General features: G+C 30.0%; 1 protein-coding gene across 3 annotated transcripts in view; it reads right to left on the bottom strand.

Moving 5' to 3' along the window:
• Positions 1-3,097: 3,097 nt before the first annotated feature.
• Positions 3,098-18,944, bottom strand: part of LOC117180918 (facilitated trehalose transporter Tret1-2 homolog) — an 889,009-nt gene continuing 873,162 nt past the window's right edge. For all 3 annotated transcript variants that reach the window (XM_033373546.1, XM_033373545.1, XM_033373547.1), the window contains 6 exons: positions 10,990-11,123; positions 6,173-6,419; positions 5,674-5,958; positions 5,343-5,595; positions 4,374-4,720; positions 3,098-3,258 (listed from right to left, as the gene is read on the bottom strand). In XM_033373546.1, the coding sequence (XP_033229437.1) occupies positions 3,121-3,258; positions 4,374-4,720; positions 5,343-5,595; positions 5,674-5,958; positions 6,173-6,419; positions 10,990-11,123 (1,404 nt within the window). In that variant the 3' untranslated portion in view covers positions 3,098-3,120. The remainder of the gene's footprint in view (positions 3,259-4,373; positions 4,721-5,342; positions 5,596-5,673; positions 5,959-6,172; positions 6,420-10,989; positions 11,124-18,944) is intronic.

The raw sequence follows: 18,944 nt of genomic DNA, 5'->3' as shown, positions 1-18,944 counted from the left end.
GAAATGAAAATGCAAACGTTAATTGAATCGTTTGGACCGAGAAGAAAAATATCGTGGGTTTACAACAAAGGAGAAAAAGGAATTTTTGTACTCGGGAAATGTCTTCGCTTCGGTTTTTGGCTTTAAATGTTCAAAAAATGTTTTCTATTGGTTACCAAATTCTGAAAAATGTACCATTTTTTATAGTAAATAGTAACACAAAAATAGAAATTACCAAACATTTTTTTTAAGTTTACAATTTTGTGAAAATGCGCAAACAATGTTTTTTTTTTAATGACAAGGATATGATCAGATTTGGAATTTTTTTCAAAAATAGTAAATTCCCTATTGTTAGCCCATTGGATAACTATTAATTTTCCAAAACATTATTTGCTATTTACAACCTGTTTTTGAAAAAAAAATTTTTTTACATTTTTCACTCTTGATTTTAATCCAAAAATCGCTTTTTCTTAAATTTCTAACAGTTCAAAATGCAATTTTCTAGAATTTTCAATAATTAAAAATTACACTGTTTTAAAAGTTCAGCTTTTCAAAATCAACGGTGGAAAATTAAATAAACTGGAAAATTTAATTTTCTTCAATTCTCAAATTTTCAGAATGTTCAGCAAATAAAATTTTAAGAAAACTTAATTTTGAGCCGTTGAAAATTAAATTTTAATTTTTTTCAGACTTTAACCTTTGAATTTTTAACAGTTTCAAATGGAAGAAAATTGAATTTCCAACTGTTGAAAGTTCAACTTTTGAAAATTCGAATGTAGAAAATTGAAGACAATTGAGTTTCCAACTGTTGAAAATTCAACTTTTGAAATTTCAACGGTAGAAAATTAAAGAAATTTGAAAAATCGAAAATTCAACATTAAAAAATGATATAATAATTTTTTTTTTCATTTTTCGACTGTTAAAAATTAAAGAAAATGTCAAACTGTTGAAAGTTTAACTCAGAAACGTTTACGGTTGAAAGGTCAGGAAAATCAAAAATTTTATTGTATTGAAATTTTCACTTTTGAAATTTTCCATAGTTGAAGACGGAAAAATTGAATTTGCAACTTTTGAAAATTAAATGTTCAATTTCTAACAGTTGAAAATTTTAGAAAATTGAATTTTCATCTTTTAAAGGTTCAACTTTGTAATTTTTAGTGTTAAAAAGTAAAGAAACTTGAAAACTGACTTTTCTTTATTTTTCGATTAAAGAAATTGAAAAATTCAAGTTAAAGGCGAATTTTTTAGATTAAAAACCAGTATTAAAAATGTAATATTTACGTAATTTTACACGAACATTAAATAAATAAACATTTAAGCACATACAAAAAAACGGAACATTTTTTTCTCGAAAAATATATAAATAAATAAATAAATTTAATATTATTTGCTTTATGGAAATAATTATTTAGAAAATAATATTTATTCAGTGGACTAGTATGTATACATATTTGGAAAAAAATTAATATTTTGATCCTGAAATTCCTCCAGCTTTAATCGTACAAAGCTGTTTTTTTCGATTTACGAACGTTTTTTACATCACATTTTTTCGATGAAAAACAAATAATAGCATGGTTTTTTTATTTAATCTGTAGAAATTTCGTGTTTGATATTTTCACCGTTTTCCAAAAACGTGTGAAATTAACTCAATAAAAAAACATTTAAAAAAATTTTTAATCCAAAAACCGAACTGAAAATATTAACCGATTTCAAAAATTTTTTTTCCCTTTTTTCGGTTGTCAATTGACACATTTTTTTCATTGGGTCTAAACGATTCAATTAATTTATCATTTTAACTCTGCCCTAGTGAATTTCTTTGATTTTTAAACTTTTAAGTCAATAATTTACGAAAATCTCATTTTTCCAAAGAGTCCGAAGATAAAATAATAAGTAAATTCGTCATCGTGATTCCAGATCACTGAAATAATAATCCATCTTAATATTTTTTTTGGATAACAGACTGATGTCAATAATAATAATAATAATAATAATCCAAAATTAAACATCTTGAAGTCTCGATAACAGAAGCTTAGAAAATTAGTTCGTCATCTATAAATACACTTAAATAAGTAAGTACATCAGATCCGAAAATCATTCATGATCATTCGCATCTTTCGCAAATTTTAAGTTTTCTTGGGCGGCATTTCTTGACTGCTTTCCTTTAGTTCAAGTGCATTTCTGAAGTTCGAGGTGCTGCTTTCATCACAAGTAACAAGTCTTGTAGTAAATCTCGGCAACCGTGTTTCCGTGCATCCTGCACTCCTTCTCATAGTGAACTTTTCCAGGCACAAGTTTGTCTTTCGGCAATTGTCTGTGTCTCGGTATTCTGTAAAGTTTGCTCAAGTAGTCTTCTTCGTCCTCGCTATTGTAGTTGACGATTTCAGTTTGATTGGCCAAGTGTTTTCGAAAATACTCCTCGAGACTACAGTGATCATCCTGAAAGGAAGACGATGGCCGAGGATCTCTATCCAGAATAGCTTCCAACTCTAAAGCCGTCAGATCTTGCAGACTTTTGGGGTACCTACTGATCCTGCGGATATCTTGCGGACGGATCTGATCAGCAAAGTTGAAAGTTCTCTTACGTTTAGGCAAGGTTGCATAATATGGTCTTTGATTTTGACCACCGTTTCGTGAAACTGGATTCATCTTCTGGCGAACTTCTCGCTGGATTCGCTGTTTGCGACGACGACGTCTTTCGACTTGACTCAATTCCTGAAGGAACGAGTTTGCTGAGCAATTTAAATTCTGGCCTTGGTATTCGACAAGACAATTTTTTTCCAAAGACCGATGTTGAGGATAGTAGGACATTTGCTGAGAGAAACCGTTGCTTCCCAGATTTTGATTGTAGACTTGTATTTCCTGTCGATTTGGTAGCAGACCCCGCGACTGCATAAAGTGACCGACATTTTTTGAGATTTTCCCTGTCTTCTCGACAAAGATATCACAGTAATCGGAGAATTTTCGATGATTTCTCCGGGGGAAGATGGCGGAACAGTCGAAAGTTGTCCGCTGATCGATGCTGATGGGATTGGTTGTGCTGTAGAGGACTCGCGAATCGTGCTGGGTTGGATAAGCTCCGCTGGGCAATGGCTTGCTGGCCTTTTCTAGATTCGATAACCCTCCTGTGAGGGAGGCCTTATACTACCGAGCTTGGGCGTAATCGGGATTCATCTCGTCCAGCTGTTTTCCTTTCGTTTCTGGCACGCAGCACACCACAAAACATAAACCACATACAGCCACTGCCGCGTAGAACCAAAAAGCACCGTGCAATCCCAGGACCTGGACAAATAAATCACAAATCAATTACAATAAGTCAAAATCAACCACAAAAAATTTTTAAAAACTGTACACTTCAAATACACTGTCATTGATCCATAAAAGGACACCTACGTATCTTTTGAATGAAACGTATAATTTTCGAAGCGTTTCCCGTTTCCCTAGAACAAGTTATTGCACCCAGTGTAACAAATTTTTTAATGCGAAAAGAACTCTACACACGAAATCACAAGGTTTTGTAACAATAAGAGCATAATTAAAATGTACCGCTTGGACTATTATGTTGTATTGCTGCAATAAAACATCAGTTTCCTAAAAGTCTATAATAATGTTCTATTATTTTCTTTTAGTAAAGGTCAAAGTCATATCTTTACTATTTAAACAAAATTATATATATCGTTTTGCATAATTATTAATGATTAAATAAGATCTGGTGTAAATAAATGGATGTCAGATTCGAATATCAGCAATTGAAAAATTTGAAAATTGATGAATTTCAAAGAATATCGTTACGCAACATATGAATGACCCATGTGTGATTTCATTCATAAAAGAGAGGGTTCTAAGAAGAGTTCTGTTTTAAAGCGATATTCGTTTTACGCGAACTTTCGCACGAGTTGCCAAGGAAACACTCGTGTTTACAGCAGCGCGAGATGGATGCCGACATCCTTTCATCTTGAGATCGTTGTACTTCCGCTTAGTGTGCGAGTTTTTTTTGTGGAAGTTTGCATACCGGATCGTTTGAAAGGTGCTTTGTACGAGACGGTATGAACATTGGAATGTGAAAAAAGGAGATTTCCAATCTTCACCTATTTCGGATTGTTTCCTTGGTACTGATAAAAGGTTATTCCTCTTTTATTCAATTGTAATATTATCGATTATTACCGTCCTAAGACTTTAATAAATTAAAAAGAATTGCAACAACAAAAAACTTTCATTTGTCATTGTCGTATTCTTTTCTTTATATTCTGGAAAAGTTGATGCTATTGATTTAAATGAACATACTATCGAATTCATAGCAACACTGTTGAGCCGGAATAAATAATTATTGTTTCACTGAATAATCACTTGAATCAATAGTATCGGCTTTTGAAAGTTTAATATTGGGGAGCACTCACCTGCTGAAAGTCCATGAAGAGCTTGATGCCAAGGAAGGCGCAAAAGTAGCTAAAGCTTGTACTGATGCTTGAACCGAGTCCTCTGTACTCCAGAGGGAAAAGCTCACCAATCAATAGCCATGAAATTGGCGATATGCCCAGTGCCAGAGCGGTTGTGAACACGAGCACGCACAACAAAGGTATCCAATCGTGTTGTCCAATCATGCTTGGATCCGGATATGCCAGATTTTGATTTTGTTGCATGGAGTTGTAGTAAGCATAGCTACCAAATCCCGCCAGGGCCAAGGACATGAAGACTGTACTTGCTATCAACAGTGGTAATCTCCCGACGATGTCTATAAGAAATCCTGTCAAAGTGGCATACATGTCATTCTGTTCAAGATTTTAAAACTAATCTTTATGAACCCTAACTAAAAAAACATCTGTGAATATCGATGTTTTGGTAGTTTGGAATTTAGGCCCAAATAGTTACAGATATTTTGAAATTGAGATTTTGAATATTTGATGTTCTTATTTGGAAAACATTATGTGTGTTGCTGAGAGATACATCAGCTCGATAACTTGGACCAGTAATGAACACATGTTTGTGATTTATTCGGCTTTCCACGTCGTGCTAACAATAAGTGAACGCAGAAAGAAACGCGAGTCAGAGACTAATTAGAGCAATGTGTGAAAAAAGCTCCACTATGTGTTTACTCGGAAAACAAAACGAGTCTTCTTTTCGTAAAAAATCTGAAATTAGCTACTGCGTGTTTGTTTTGAAGGAATAGTATGTTTAGAAGACGAACAAAAAGCTGGACAAAAATGCGTATCAGAATAAAGTAAAAACTAAAGTACTAATCAAGTAAATTCCATATCGTGGAATGAAAGATCACAAACTCAACATAAGTGGATATTTTTCTTCACTGATCAAAAAGCAGCATCAACGAATAAATTTAAAACTATGGTTGAGTTGGAAAAAATAATTACCTGACAACATAGATGCTAGCAGTTGCACAAATCCGATAGCAATAGTCGCTCCGTGAGGATTCATGCCACCCAGTGTTTGACGGAAAATAATAACAGCGTAGTAGTTAAAGGCATTAGCCCCAGAAAATCTTTGGAAGAACATGAGTCCACAAGTGATGCCTATGGGTTTGTAGAGTCTGGGTGTGAGGACACTGTTTCTGAAAGAGAGTTCGTATTGCTTGGCCCTTGAAGCTAAGATGTTCGTTTTGATAACCTGAAATTAAATTAATTAAAGATGTTACTATCGGGATTTGGAACAAATGAATTTTAAAATAAAATATTGTTACAATACCTGTAATTCTTGGCCGATATCAACGTGTGGTCCACGGAGCCATTGCAAGCTGCTCGCAGCTTCTTCATCCTTACCGTTTAAAACAAGATAGGAGGGCGTTTCTGGAATGAAGAGCGTACCCAGGAAGAGCATTGAGGGTGCAATAGCCACCAACATTGCACTTTGCCTCCAGTTTAAGTAAGAGCCCGCGATGTACGACAGCAGCACTCCCACGTGACCAAGTACTTTTAATATTGCTGATAAACAACCTCTTATACCTGGGAGAGAAATCTCAGAGATGTAGACCTAAAAGATATTGTTAGGTATTATTGAATGATAGCGAATGTCTAACCTTACTGCATTAAGTTTTTTTTTAAAGAAAGGGGTTTTAGGTACAAAGTTAGAGCACAAGGTCGGATACTTTCCGGACAGACCTCGTATGCGCCGCTTTGTTCCAGTTTGGAGTAATTACTAAATGATACTGGAATTTCAACACTTTTTCTGTTGTTTTTGTTCGTACCTGTGCAACCATCGTGATAATTGAGCAACACAGTCCCCCCACAAAGCTGGCAGTGTAAATTAGCTCGACACAAGGGGCAACCCCGGTAAGAATCCAGCAGGCGACGAGGGGTAAAGATGTCATTCGAAGAGCTAGTCTGCGTCCTCTTCTCATTAACCAGTCTCCGATCATAGCCCCAAACCAAGCTCCCAACATCGATAGTGACGCAACCCATGAGGCTTCTTGTGGAGAGACTCGGAATTCTGACCTATACAACAAAAAGATTTTCTTATCGGAAATCTGATGAATACTTATACTGGGTTTTCGATTCCTCATTTTTTGCGTTTTTTAAAGATGAAAGCTGGTTACCTAGCTTCTTCTATGTTTTGCTTTTTTGTTGTTGTGCAAAGATACCTTTTGAAACTGAATTCATTTCAATTGAAAACGCTTCAGACTAGTTTTTATTTTTTAGGGACTTAATACCAACAACCGGGGTAATTATGAACAAACTTTTATACTCTATAATTCAGTGAGTTTTTATTTTTTTTTAATGAGACTTCTGTACATTTTATAAGCAATATTATTATGATATACAGAAAAATCCTATTTAGAAAAGAGAATTTTGTGTGGAGTAATATCTTGATCTATATTATTTACCTCGGTTGACGGTCGTCAAATTTGAGTTTTGTGAATTGATACTGATCCTATCTAAAAAAAGTGGTATAACGATACGCGTAAAAAATCTTGCGATCATTGTTGAAACCCTAATTGGGGTTTTAAATTTTTAAAGAAAACTTAGAATTTGAAATTTTTTCTTTGTTGTGTTAGCTTTTTTCCACTAGAAATTAGCATTTTGAATAAAAAATCATCAAGATTCCCCATTTTCACTAATTTTAGGTTATATTAAGATTTTACACCGAAAATGAGTATTTTTTTCATCAGAAATTATTATATTTCAAAGATTAAAAATTTTTAACATGATTTCATGATTTTTTAAAAAATGTAGGTAAGGTTAGAGTTTTACATAAACAAGTGATATTTTAAATAAAAAATCATTAAAATTTGAATAAGATTTAGAATTTTTCAATGATTTTGGATTATGTTATTGTTTTTCGTCGGAAATTGGAATTCTTAATTTAAAAAAATTATATTTCAAAGAAGATTGCAATTTTTTAAAACAATTTTAGGTATATCAACGTTTTTCACAGTAATCTTGTTATTTAAAAAAAAAACTTTACATTTTGAAAAGGATTTACAATTCTGAACAATCTTCTGTTATTTTATGTCAGTTTTTTCCATCATAAATGATTGAAATTATTTTTTTTTTAATTAGTAGTTTTCAAAGAATATTTACAATTTTGCCAACAAGTTTAGGTTATTTTGGTGTATTTTATTGAAAGTTGTATGTTTAAATAAAATCGTCCTTAGATTTAAATCAATTTTAAATTTTGTTAGTGTTTTTTTGTTTAAAATGAAAATTTTTATAAAAAAAAGTCACTAGATCCAAAGCAGATGAATAATATTTTAAGAATTTTGGTCACGTTCGCGTTTTACATCGTAAATTAGTATTTTCAAACAAAACCATTATAATTTAAAGAATATTTAGAATATCTTATAAATTTTGGATTATTTTATTATTTGCTTCGGAAATTGGCATTTTTAATAAAAAAAATAATATTTCTAATAAGATTTACAATTTGTTAACAATTTTAGTTATTTTCAAATTTTTTATCTGAAATATTTGATTCGTTTTTTAAAATTAAAAATCATTTTTTAAAAATAAATCTTTGTTTGTTACAAATCCAACTTTCTGTTAAACAAATAATCTGTTTTGTTCGAGGATTTAACCATTTTCTTGAAAAAATTTTCTTTTTTGTATAAACTCAATTTTTTTAAATTTCAAATTTAAATATTTTTTTAAAATATCAACTATTGTATTTCTTATTGAAAACTCATCTTTTTACGTTAAAATTTCAACTCCTTGGTTGAAAGTTAAACTTCTGTCTTAAAAATGTATTGTTTGGTTAAAGATGCATAATTTTGTAGAAAATTAATCTCTTTGGTTTAAAATTTAAGTAAATGAAAGTTATTTTTTTGCATATGTAACTTTAATTATTCCATGATTGGTTGAAGTTTTATATTTTTATTATAAAAGATCAATTATTTAGTTGAAATTTTTTGTAGTTTGACGAAAATTCGTCTTTTTTTGTAGAAAATTAATCTTCTTGGTTGAAAAGTCAACTATTTAGTTTAAACTTTATAAATTTGACTAAAAACTTCATTTTGGGATTTTAAAAATATTTGATGAAACTTAATTTTTTTGTTTTTTAATTTCATATTTTCGGGTTGAAAATTGAACTGTTTTACATAGAAAATTAATATTTTGTCTTTTATAATATAAAATTAATCTTCTGGGTTGAAATTTTTTTTTTTAATTGAAAACTCTACATTTTGGAAGACATCTTTTTATCTTTCTTGACTGAAAAATCTGTATTTTTTGAGGATTCAAATTAATGGTTCAAAATTCGTATTTTTTTAGTTAATTAAACTGTTTTTGATTTGAAATGAAAATGTATCCTTGGCAAAAATATCAACTATTACATTTTGTCTTGTGAATCTATCTTTTTCGCTTGAAAATTCTCAAATACTTTTTTGAAAGTTCAATTCCTTTTTTAATTCATAAGAAACAGTAAGACTTTACAACTCCCCCCCCCCCCTCAAAATCGTATTACTTAAATTTTGGATGACCCCTAAATAAATTCACGAAAAAAATGTAGTCGCCATAAATCACTTAGATAAGGGTTGGAAGGTGGGGGGGGGGGAGCAAAACTTACGGACCCTAACAAAGGGGAGTGTTGTGCTTTAAAATTTCATAAGAAACTTAAAAATAGGGTCTGATAATTCGGGGTATCATATTTGTCAAGGGAATTGAGAGGCTTTAAATACTGTATAAACTGTCAAATGGGATAATTTTGGACATGTGGGGTAAATTCAGACTTCCTCAATTGGTAGTTTAAATTACTTAAGGGTATGCTCTTCGTGACCACGTGACCAAACTAGTCCCCGGATATGAGCTTTTTTTTAGTGTTCACTGTGTCCGCACGGATTGAGATATCGTGTTTAAAATTTGGCAAATTAAATAAAAAGCACTAAAGAACGTTTTTATAGATCAATGTGTTTATAGTTTTAAAGAAAGTTTATTTATAAATCGATGAAAAAGGATATTACCATTCGAGTTATAGCACTATGCAGATAATTTTTGGTTTGATGCATTTCGGATTTTTTGGTTCGCGTATATTGAGCACTGACACCAGTTTTGGACTAAATCGTCTAAACCTTAAAAAAAATTAATGTAAGCAATAAAATTTGCACATTCGTTGAAAATCAACAAATAAGTATCTGCATACACGTAACCTATAATTATTTTTGAAACATTTTTAGCGATTTCTAGCGGAGAGAAAAAGAAACTTTGACCGTCGATAAAGTCGAGATCACGTGACTAAGTTCATTCATAAAATTTTTGTATGGTGAATGAAATGATTTTCATTATTCTCGGTCCTCACTACGTCCAAACGGTTTGAGATATCGTGTTCAGGATTTAGGAAGTTATACCGAAAGCACTAAGGAACTTTTATATATATCAAAATGTTTATAATTACGAAGAAAGTTTTCGAGTAAAATATTACAGGAATTAGGAAATAAACTTTTAACGTCGATAAAGTAGATGCCTCGATTTAAAAAAATCGAGGAACATCTTAGAATATCATACTTGAAAATTCGTCCAAATCCCATCTTGAGAAATGTGCATCTTCAGAAAATAATTAAAATTTTCTGATGGTTATATATTCTTGTAGAATTTTTGTACTGTTATGAAACAATTCCAAGAATAAAAATAAAATTGCGCCCGGGGGCGAAAGACAAGGCGAGTCCGACGCTGAGTCCCGCTGATTGGTTCACTGTCAACAATAGTTATCTGCTGATGGATTCAACGTCAAGAATTATGGAAGTTGGTTCGAGAACTTCGGCGAGTAAATTTTAGCATATTGCTGGTGTTGCTATGTTTTCAATTTGAAATTTATCTTTTACTTTTAGGACCAAAAAAATGAAAATCATTTTACACCGAAATTTCATGAACGAACTTAGTCACTTGATCTCGACTTTATCGACGTTTAAAGTTTCTTTTTTTCTCCGCTAGAAATCGCTAAAAATGTCCAAAAAATAATGATAGGTTACGTGTGTGCAGATACTTATTTGTTGATTTGCAACGAAGGTGCAAATTTTATTGCTTATATTAATTTTTTTCAAGGTTTAGATGATTTAGTATAAAATTGGTGTCAGTGCTCAGTGTGAGCGAATAAAAAAATCTAAAATGCATCAAACCAAAAATGATCTGCAAAGTGCTATAACTCGAATGGTAATATCCTATTCCATCAATTTATAAATAAACTTTCTTTAAAATAACCAATATATTGATTTATACAAACGTTCTTTAGTGATTTTTATTTTATGTGTCAAAGTTTGAACACGATATCTCAATTCGTGTGGACGCAGTGAACACCAAAAAAAATGTTTATAACCGGGGACTAGTTTGGTCACGTGGTCACCGAAGAGCATGCCCTTAAGGTGGTTTTAACCAAAATTTCAAATCAATTTAAGCCTTGACCATCTTAAGCAATTTAAACTATCAATTCAGAAAGTCCTAATTTACTCCCCTCCCCCCCATTTCGAAAACTATTCCGTTTGACGGTACCTGATAAACAAATTTTTATATTTCAAGTTTGATATCTTAAATCACTCTGGATTCGCCCTTGGACTAGTTATAGTATGAAAATGCTTACCAGGTATCATTGCGTGTTGATTGATAAAGGTGAGACTGTTGTTTGTCTAGAATGGAATCTAAAGCCGGTGATGTATAGCCCTTTGATAATCCTGACGACAGAGTTCCCATTGATAGAGCCAAGGATGCCAGAACCTATCAATCATAAAAACTGTGGTCAGTATTTATTTTAATAAGACAGAGGTAGATCTACTTGTAAGAAAATTTGATATTTCCTTGACACCGTTTGTTTTCATATAAAAAAACAAATGATTACGTCGTTGATCTTAAGAGCAAGAAGAGTTGCAGTCAATGCTTGATCTGAAAATAGCATTGCTTAAAGAGAATGTGCACTTTGTGTAGCATGCAAGTGCTGACGAATAAGAAGAGCAAAACCAGACTTGTCTCGTGGTCATTATTTCAATTATATTCTCGAGGGATTTACTACACAAGAGAAGCACACTGTTTCCATTTTGATCATTTTCCATCGTTCTACCGCAATAGCATTGAATCTTCGCGCTTCGGTTAATCTTCCCGCATGCATGGTTGATCCTTACACCACTTTGCGCCCGCCGGTTCTCAAATTTGGGCCAAGCTTTTACAGTGCATTTTGCTTCTACCAGTTTTAATTGTAAAATTAAGTTGATTGTTATTTATGTTAGTAATAAATCAACAAATTACTTTTGCTATTTCACGCAACCACATGGAAAAAAGTAGTATAAAGTGTCTGTCGATACCAGCAGATTACTTCACTTTAATTAGAAGATGCTAGATTTTGTCGGTATATTTTGTTGGGGTGATGATTTTTTTGGACAAATCTTCTTCAAACCATGTTATATAATTACCTGATCTTATTTGCTCTTAACCAGGTAAGAATTTAGTTAGAATATGTTGGGTTTTGTTATACTGGTCCATGTTGACCAGGCAAGAATTTAGTTAGAAAATCTTGGATTTTTTCCAGAATCCAACACCTTATTAAATTCTTACCAGATCAAAATCAATTAGCATTAGTTAGATTCCTTTACTCATTGACAAAACATAAATAAAATAAACTTTTATTTTTATTTGAAGAGATGGGTATTCCGTTTTGTTACGAGTACATTTGAGGAGCCTAAAAATCGGAGAATATTTACCTTAAGAAGACAATCTAATTAATAATTAATAATATAAACTGTCTATCGATACCAGCTGATTACTTCATTTTCATCAGAAGATGATGGATTTTTTGGTATACTGGAAAAAATCTTCCAGTCGTGTTGTACGATTAACTGATGTTAATTGATTTTGAACAGGCAAGAATTTAATTAGAAGGTGTTGGCTTTTGTTGGTATACTGGTCCATGCTAACCAGGTAATAATTTAATTAGAAAATCTTAGATTTTTTCCGAAATACAAGAGCTTATTAAATTTCTACCTGATCAACATCAATTATCATCATATCGATTTCTTTACTCAATGACAAAAAATAACTAAAATAAAAAATTGTACTTTTTCATTGTAGATCATTGAGATCTTATGACATCGATATTCCGTTTTATTACATTCATGAAAATTTTGTTTCTATGAATTGAAAACCAATGGTGTACGGACTGTACGAAACTTTAGACTCGGCTTTTACTTTTCAGGTTTATTTGTTTATTTTAAGGTTATATAAATATAATTTTCTTGAGAAAATTCAAAAAGATTTTTAAACATTTAAGATTTGTAACATCAGAATTTTTTATAAAAAAAGTTAATTTTCAACCAAATAATCCGAAAATATAAATTCAAATTCGCAAACAACTACATGAATTTTCTACCAAGAAGATTATTATATATATTTCATTGTAAAAACATGTTAATTTTAAATAAAAATGAGTTGAATTCCTTTTAAAAAATCAACAATATAATTGAATCCTAAAAAAAGACTTTAATTTTAATCCAGATAGTTGCAATTTTAATTTAAAAAGAGACATTTCTGCCAAAAGAGACATTTTCAAACCGAAAAGACGAATTTTCAAAAAAATGGTTGCATTTTCAACCCAATAAGATTTTTCATTTAAGTATTAAAAAAATCTTAGGCAGTTTATAATTTGAAGGCAAAAATAACTTTTTAAACAAAATAATTAATTTATTTTGAAGTTCTTTCTCTATAAAAGTAGGCTTAGATTAATGTTGAAAGTTAGTTGAAAATTTGAAATTTAGTTGTAGTTAGTTGAAATTGATTTTATAACATTATGAACTGAAAATGTAACGCACACAATTAAATATTCCATAATTTTAGTTAAAAATTCATCAGTTTGGCAGAAAATTATTTTTTTAAATTCATCTTTTTGGTTGAAAAGAAAACTATTTCGTTGAAAGTTAAATTATTTTGTAAACAAATTTTGTTGTTTGTTTAAAATTAAACTATTCCTGTTTAAGATTCACCACTTTAAAAGGAAATTTATCAGTTTGGTTCAAAATTAATTTTCTTTTAACTGAAAATTCAAGTATTAAATTTTTGATTGACAATCATTACTTTTAGTTGAAAATTCTTATATTGTGTTGAAAATGTAATTATTTCTTTTATGGTTGAAAACAGACATTTTTCGTTTAAAATTCAACCTTTGCGTTGCGAAACTCATGAATTTAATTGAGAAATCGTATTTTTTGGTAGAAAAATAATCTTTTTGGTTAAAAATTCAATAATTTTAAATCTAGTAAATTCAATTTAATATAGTACCCACATTAATTTTACTTAAAAGTATAAGAACGAAAAATAAAAAATTGAATTATTCAAATTCAAAGACTTTAGAAACAAATTCAAGAAATGTTTGATTATGTTTTTATTATTATTTATTTGAATAATAAATGTGGCTAATATATCTGAGAATATCTAGTAACATAATCCGCCAAAGGTTTATAAATTAAACATATTAATCAAATCCATAGAAACTGAAAAAACCCATAATTTATAATAAACTCTTACTATGAAAAATTATACCTGGAAAAACCCCGAAATTGTCAGATTTCTTTTCCATGATTTAAGTAGACACCCTGTTACAGTTTAGACACTCCTGAAGGAATGCTCAAGGAATAATTTCCATCCAATAATTTTTTACCCCCTTAGTCTGCCCTGGTGTTTTTTTAGTTCAAAAAATCGGGGGGGGGGGCATTAATATTCATTAAAAAAATATTTTTTTGACTACCTGAATGCACCCCCCACATCGGGCACTGCTGTTCAGAGGGTCGACTAATATTGGTCATTTTCTCGGTAACGTTTGGAATTTGCGGATTTGGTTCGGGTAAAAAGTGAATTAACACGAAATTAAGCAGCAGTAGCGCGAGGATGCAAATTTGTTTGTCAGTGAAGTTGGTACTCGTACTCGTAGTAGAGTGAGAATTTGTATTGCTCTCGTGTTCCGGGACAAATTGCGGGCTGCAAATTGAAAGCTATGCCGCTGTTTGCTCGGAATACTAAACAACATTTCGCAGGATCGCCCATTCTTGGTGAATCTGCCTTGCACGTATTCCTATAACAAGCACCAGACACCCATAATACACCATAGCGGATGCAATTGATGCACCATCCGTGTGACAATCCGACAATGAAACATGAATCATTCCATGTGGGACAATTGTTATAATCAACATGCAACGCCCCCTACGTGCAAAAACAGCTTTTTTCTACCGAGAGTTGGTTGGTTGGTTTTAACCTCCGCCTCCGTCGCGTAACCATAAATTTTATAGAAAGGAACAAAAGAAGAAGAGATTTAGTTTCTTGTATCGTCTTCCTTTGTAGTATAATGTCAAGCACGTAAATGCATCGCAGAATATTCCTCGAAGAGTCAAGGATATTTTTTATCTTAATGTACACTGAAAAAAAGAATAAATTTTTAATCAAAGAAAATTTATTTCTTCCTTTTCCTAAAAAGTGCTAGTCATGAGACCTCGCATACATTGTTGTCGAACACGTGATTGGTTGCGGCTACTATCCATACGAAAATGGATACTTCAATGTATATACAGATTGTAGTGAAAATCTCTGCAGAAAAAAATTCTAAATATATGAGACAAAGTACTTGTACCAGATAAAGGTTTTGCCTATACTGATGCAAAGTTTTGAAATTTGAAGTCGATTGACAATTATTTCCTGCTGAGAGAAATGTTAAAGAGCATAATTATTTTTCGACCTTTTCAGAATAATCAACTTTGAATAACTGTTACTCCCTCAAAATAAATTACAATTAATGTGCAAAAATATATGAATTTATTTGATCCTTTATGTGCATAATTGTAAATTTTAGAGTCACAATTGTGCATTTGTTATTACGTTTAATAACAAAAGACTAGTGAGGTGTCATCTCCGAAACTAAACAACATAAGGATAATCATTTTTGATGCGAATTGGACATTTTTGGCTTCTGAAATTGTTTTATGCAATATCAGTGAGTAGCTTTAGTAATCGGGAAATCCTTTGGATTTTTCGAAAAAGAAAATAATTTTTTAAACCCGCGAATTTTTACTCATTGGCACTACATGCACCTTGTCCAGAAGCAAAAATATGCAACTTGCTTTACGAACTATCTCCGTACGTTGCTTAGTTTCAGAGATGACACTTTACCACTCTTTTGTTATTAACTTAATAATAAATTATTAGTTCTGTCTCTGAAATTTAAAGTTGTGCAGATAAAGGATGAAATAAATTCGTATATTTTTGGCAGATTTTTTGTAATTTATTTTGAGGGACTAACATCCATTGAAAGTTGAGCATTCTGAAATGATTGTAGGATGTTACTTTTTGATATTTCACTCATCAGGAAATAATTGCTAATTGACTGAAAATTTAGAAACTCTGTACTAGTATAGGGAAAACCTTTATCTTCCACATGTAATTTGTCCCATATTTGTTTTTTTTTATCTGCTGAGATTTTCAGTTTTCTATCCTAATATTTTAGAAGTATGGAAAATTCATTTTAATGCTTATTTAAACTGTTATTCTTCAGTATATAAATTTTCAAAATTTTTATTTAATTAAAGGAGACTTTCCCCTATTTGCCTCCTTTCCGCTCTTTCTCGTTTTTTTTTTTTTAAATTTAAATGTCAATAATTAATAGAAGTTAAGAAGAAAATGAAACTACTTTTTGTTGGCCTAATTCTTTTGATTTTTCTCTCTTTTTTTATTATTTAAAAAGTCTGCTTCGATTATTACATTTTTGGTTGAGAATGATTCCTTTTTGGTTGAAAATTCAAATTTTTGTTAACAATTCTTCTTTTTGGGCTGTAAATTCATCTATTTGATTGAAAATTAATTTTTTTATTTCGAAACATAACAACTCTGATGAATTTTTTTGTTACTACTTGATTGAAAATTCATCTCTTGGGCAGAAATCTCATCTTTTTTAATAATGACACGATTATGATAATAATGATACGGTTTTTGAATTTTTTAAAATTAAAATTAAAAAATCGTATCATTTTTTGGCTTATAAATTCGTTACAAATTCGGCTTATAAATTGAAAATTCGTTTTTTCAACTGTTTTTATTTGAAATTAATTTTTTTTTTACAAATATCAGCTATTATATTTTTGTTTGAAAATGAATCTTTTTTGGTTTTGTTGAAAATTCAAATGCCAGGTTGAATTTTTTGCTACTTTTTGAAGAATGGAATTCAATTCCAAATTCATCCCTTTTGTTGAAAATTCCATTTTTTCCTGAAAATTTATCTTTTTTAGTTGAAAATTTAAATACTTGCCTTAAAGTTGAACTGCTTTGTTAAATATTAAATTTTTTGGTTTTAGATTCATTATTTTAGTTGAAAATGTATCTCCTTTGGTAGTTAATTGAACTATTTTGTTGAAAAATCGTTTTTTGTTGAATGGAACTGTTATTGATCTGAAAACATAAAATATTTTTTGCTTAAAACATTTACATTTACCTTTTTGGTTGAAAATTGAGAACTACTTGTTTTAAAATGGAAGTTATTTGTCAAAAATTATTGTTTTTGGTTAAACATTCATCTCTTTGGTTGAAAATTTAACTATATTTTCCAAAATTCTCTATTTTCTTGTTGTTAAAAATCAGCTTGTCAAATGAAAGTTTAATTATTCCAGTTTTGGTAGAAAATATAAATTTTTTAGTTGAAAATTCGTCTTTTTTGGTTAATAAATTCGTTGCTATTTTGGTCAAAATTTCATCCTTTATTTTATTTTTGTTTAAAGTGCAATTGTTTTATTTATATAAATTGGTTTTGGTTGATGATTTTACTATTTTGTATAAAATTTGTTCTTTTTTTTCTCTAGATAAATAACACTCGTTTTGGTTGAAAATGTATCTGTTTTGTTGGAGGATACAAGTATTTTGTTAAAAATTCGTCTTTAATCAATTCAATTATTTTTATTTAAAAATTAAATTTTCTGTTGATTTAAATATCAACTACTAAATTTTTTGTTGAGAATGAGTATTTTTCGGTTGAAAATTCAACTGCTCGGTTAAAAGCTGAATAACTTTGTATAAAATTCGCCTTTTTTGTAAAAAAATTGCAAATTCAAAAAATTGGCTGAAAATGAGTTTTTTTTTCAAAATTTAAGTTTTCGAGTTAAAAAAAATTAAACTGTTTTATAGAAAATTCGTTTTTTTTGGTGAAAATTTTATTTTTTTTTAAATTAAAATTGCAACTACAGTTAAAATTTAATCTTTTTTAGTTGACGAATCAAATAGTTGGTTGAAAATTCGTATTTCTCGGTAGAAAATTAAATCTTTTTAGTTGAAAATTATTCTTTTCTGTTTAAAGATTCAACTACTTTGTTGAAAATTCGTCTTTTGAGTGAAGTCGACTGTTTTTTATTGAAAAATTAAAATCTTTTTTGATTGAAATATAAACTATTACATTTTTTGTTCAGAATTAGTAATTTTTGCTTGAAAATTTAATTAATTATTTAAAATCTGAACTACTTTTTTGAAAGTTCGTTTTTTTGTTAAAAATTAATCTTTGTGGTAGAACATTCATCTATTTGGTTTAAAATGCAAATATTGTTTTGAAAATTCTTCTATTCTGATTGGAAGATCAACTATTTGGTAGTAAATGCAACTGTTTATTTAAAATTCTTTTAGATTTGAACATATCTCTATTTTGTTAAAAAAAATTTAATTCAAACTATTTGTTTGTAAATGCAATTGTATATTTGAAATTAATTTTTTTTATTGAAATTTTTCTTTGAAATTAAACTTTTTTTTGTTGAAAATTTACACTTTTGTTTTAGAAAAGTAAACTATTTTGTAGAAAGTTCTTCTCCTTTGGTAAAGATTTAATATTTTTTGGGTAAAATCACAAATGCGGTTGAAAATTAATCTTTTTTAGTTGAGGATTCAGGTATTCAATTTTAATTTTATTTTTTATTAGAAATTATTTTTTCCAATGAAGTTGAAAAAATTCACTTTTATATTGATGATACTTGGAATTTTAAAATCAAAACAAAACAAAATAAAAAAACAAAGACTGGCATTTCTCTGAATGAAATAAATTTTGTTTGTAGTTTAACAGTGATGAGAAAAAAATAGTCTTAAAAAACAAAACATTAACATCATGTTAAAGGCTTATGATCTTCGGGGAATAATCGGCAATATTTCAAAATGTAATGCGACATATTCAAAATTGGACACGGTAAAAGCTTGTATACCTACATGAATGTGCATTTCTTGCTTACAAGTTAGTATGCATGATCATATGTAAATAGTTTTGTAAGAGTAGGAGGGTCCAGAAGTATTGCAAACTGATTTCGATGTGAGTAAGAATAATATTAACATAGAGGTCAACTTTTAAACTATTTCTATTTTTTATATTATTTTTTAAAAACGGGGTTGCTGCAACAACTGGAAAATTCGGACGGATTTTTTACTAATAAAAATATTATGATTATTATTATTATTACACCATTAAGCCATTTACCTTTCGGGGTAGGCGTGACTCACTCGGCAGGGGAAAGGAGTAGTGTGTGGAAGGGATAGAGATTTTTC

Source organism: Belonocnema kinseyi, chromosome 9 (genome assembly GCF_010883055.1).
Source record: "Belonocnema kinseyi isolate 2016_QV_RU_SX_M_011 chromosome 9, B_treatae_v1, whole genome shotgun sequence".
In the NCBI taxonomy this organism is placed as follows: Eukaryota; Metazoa; Arthropoda; class Insecta; order Hymenoptera; family Cynipidae; genus Belonocnema; species Belonocnema kinseyi.
Note: the sequence above shows the minus strand (reverse complement) of the source record. Positions and strands in the feature narration are given on the sequence as shown.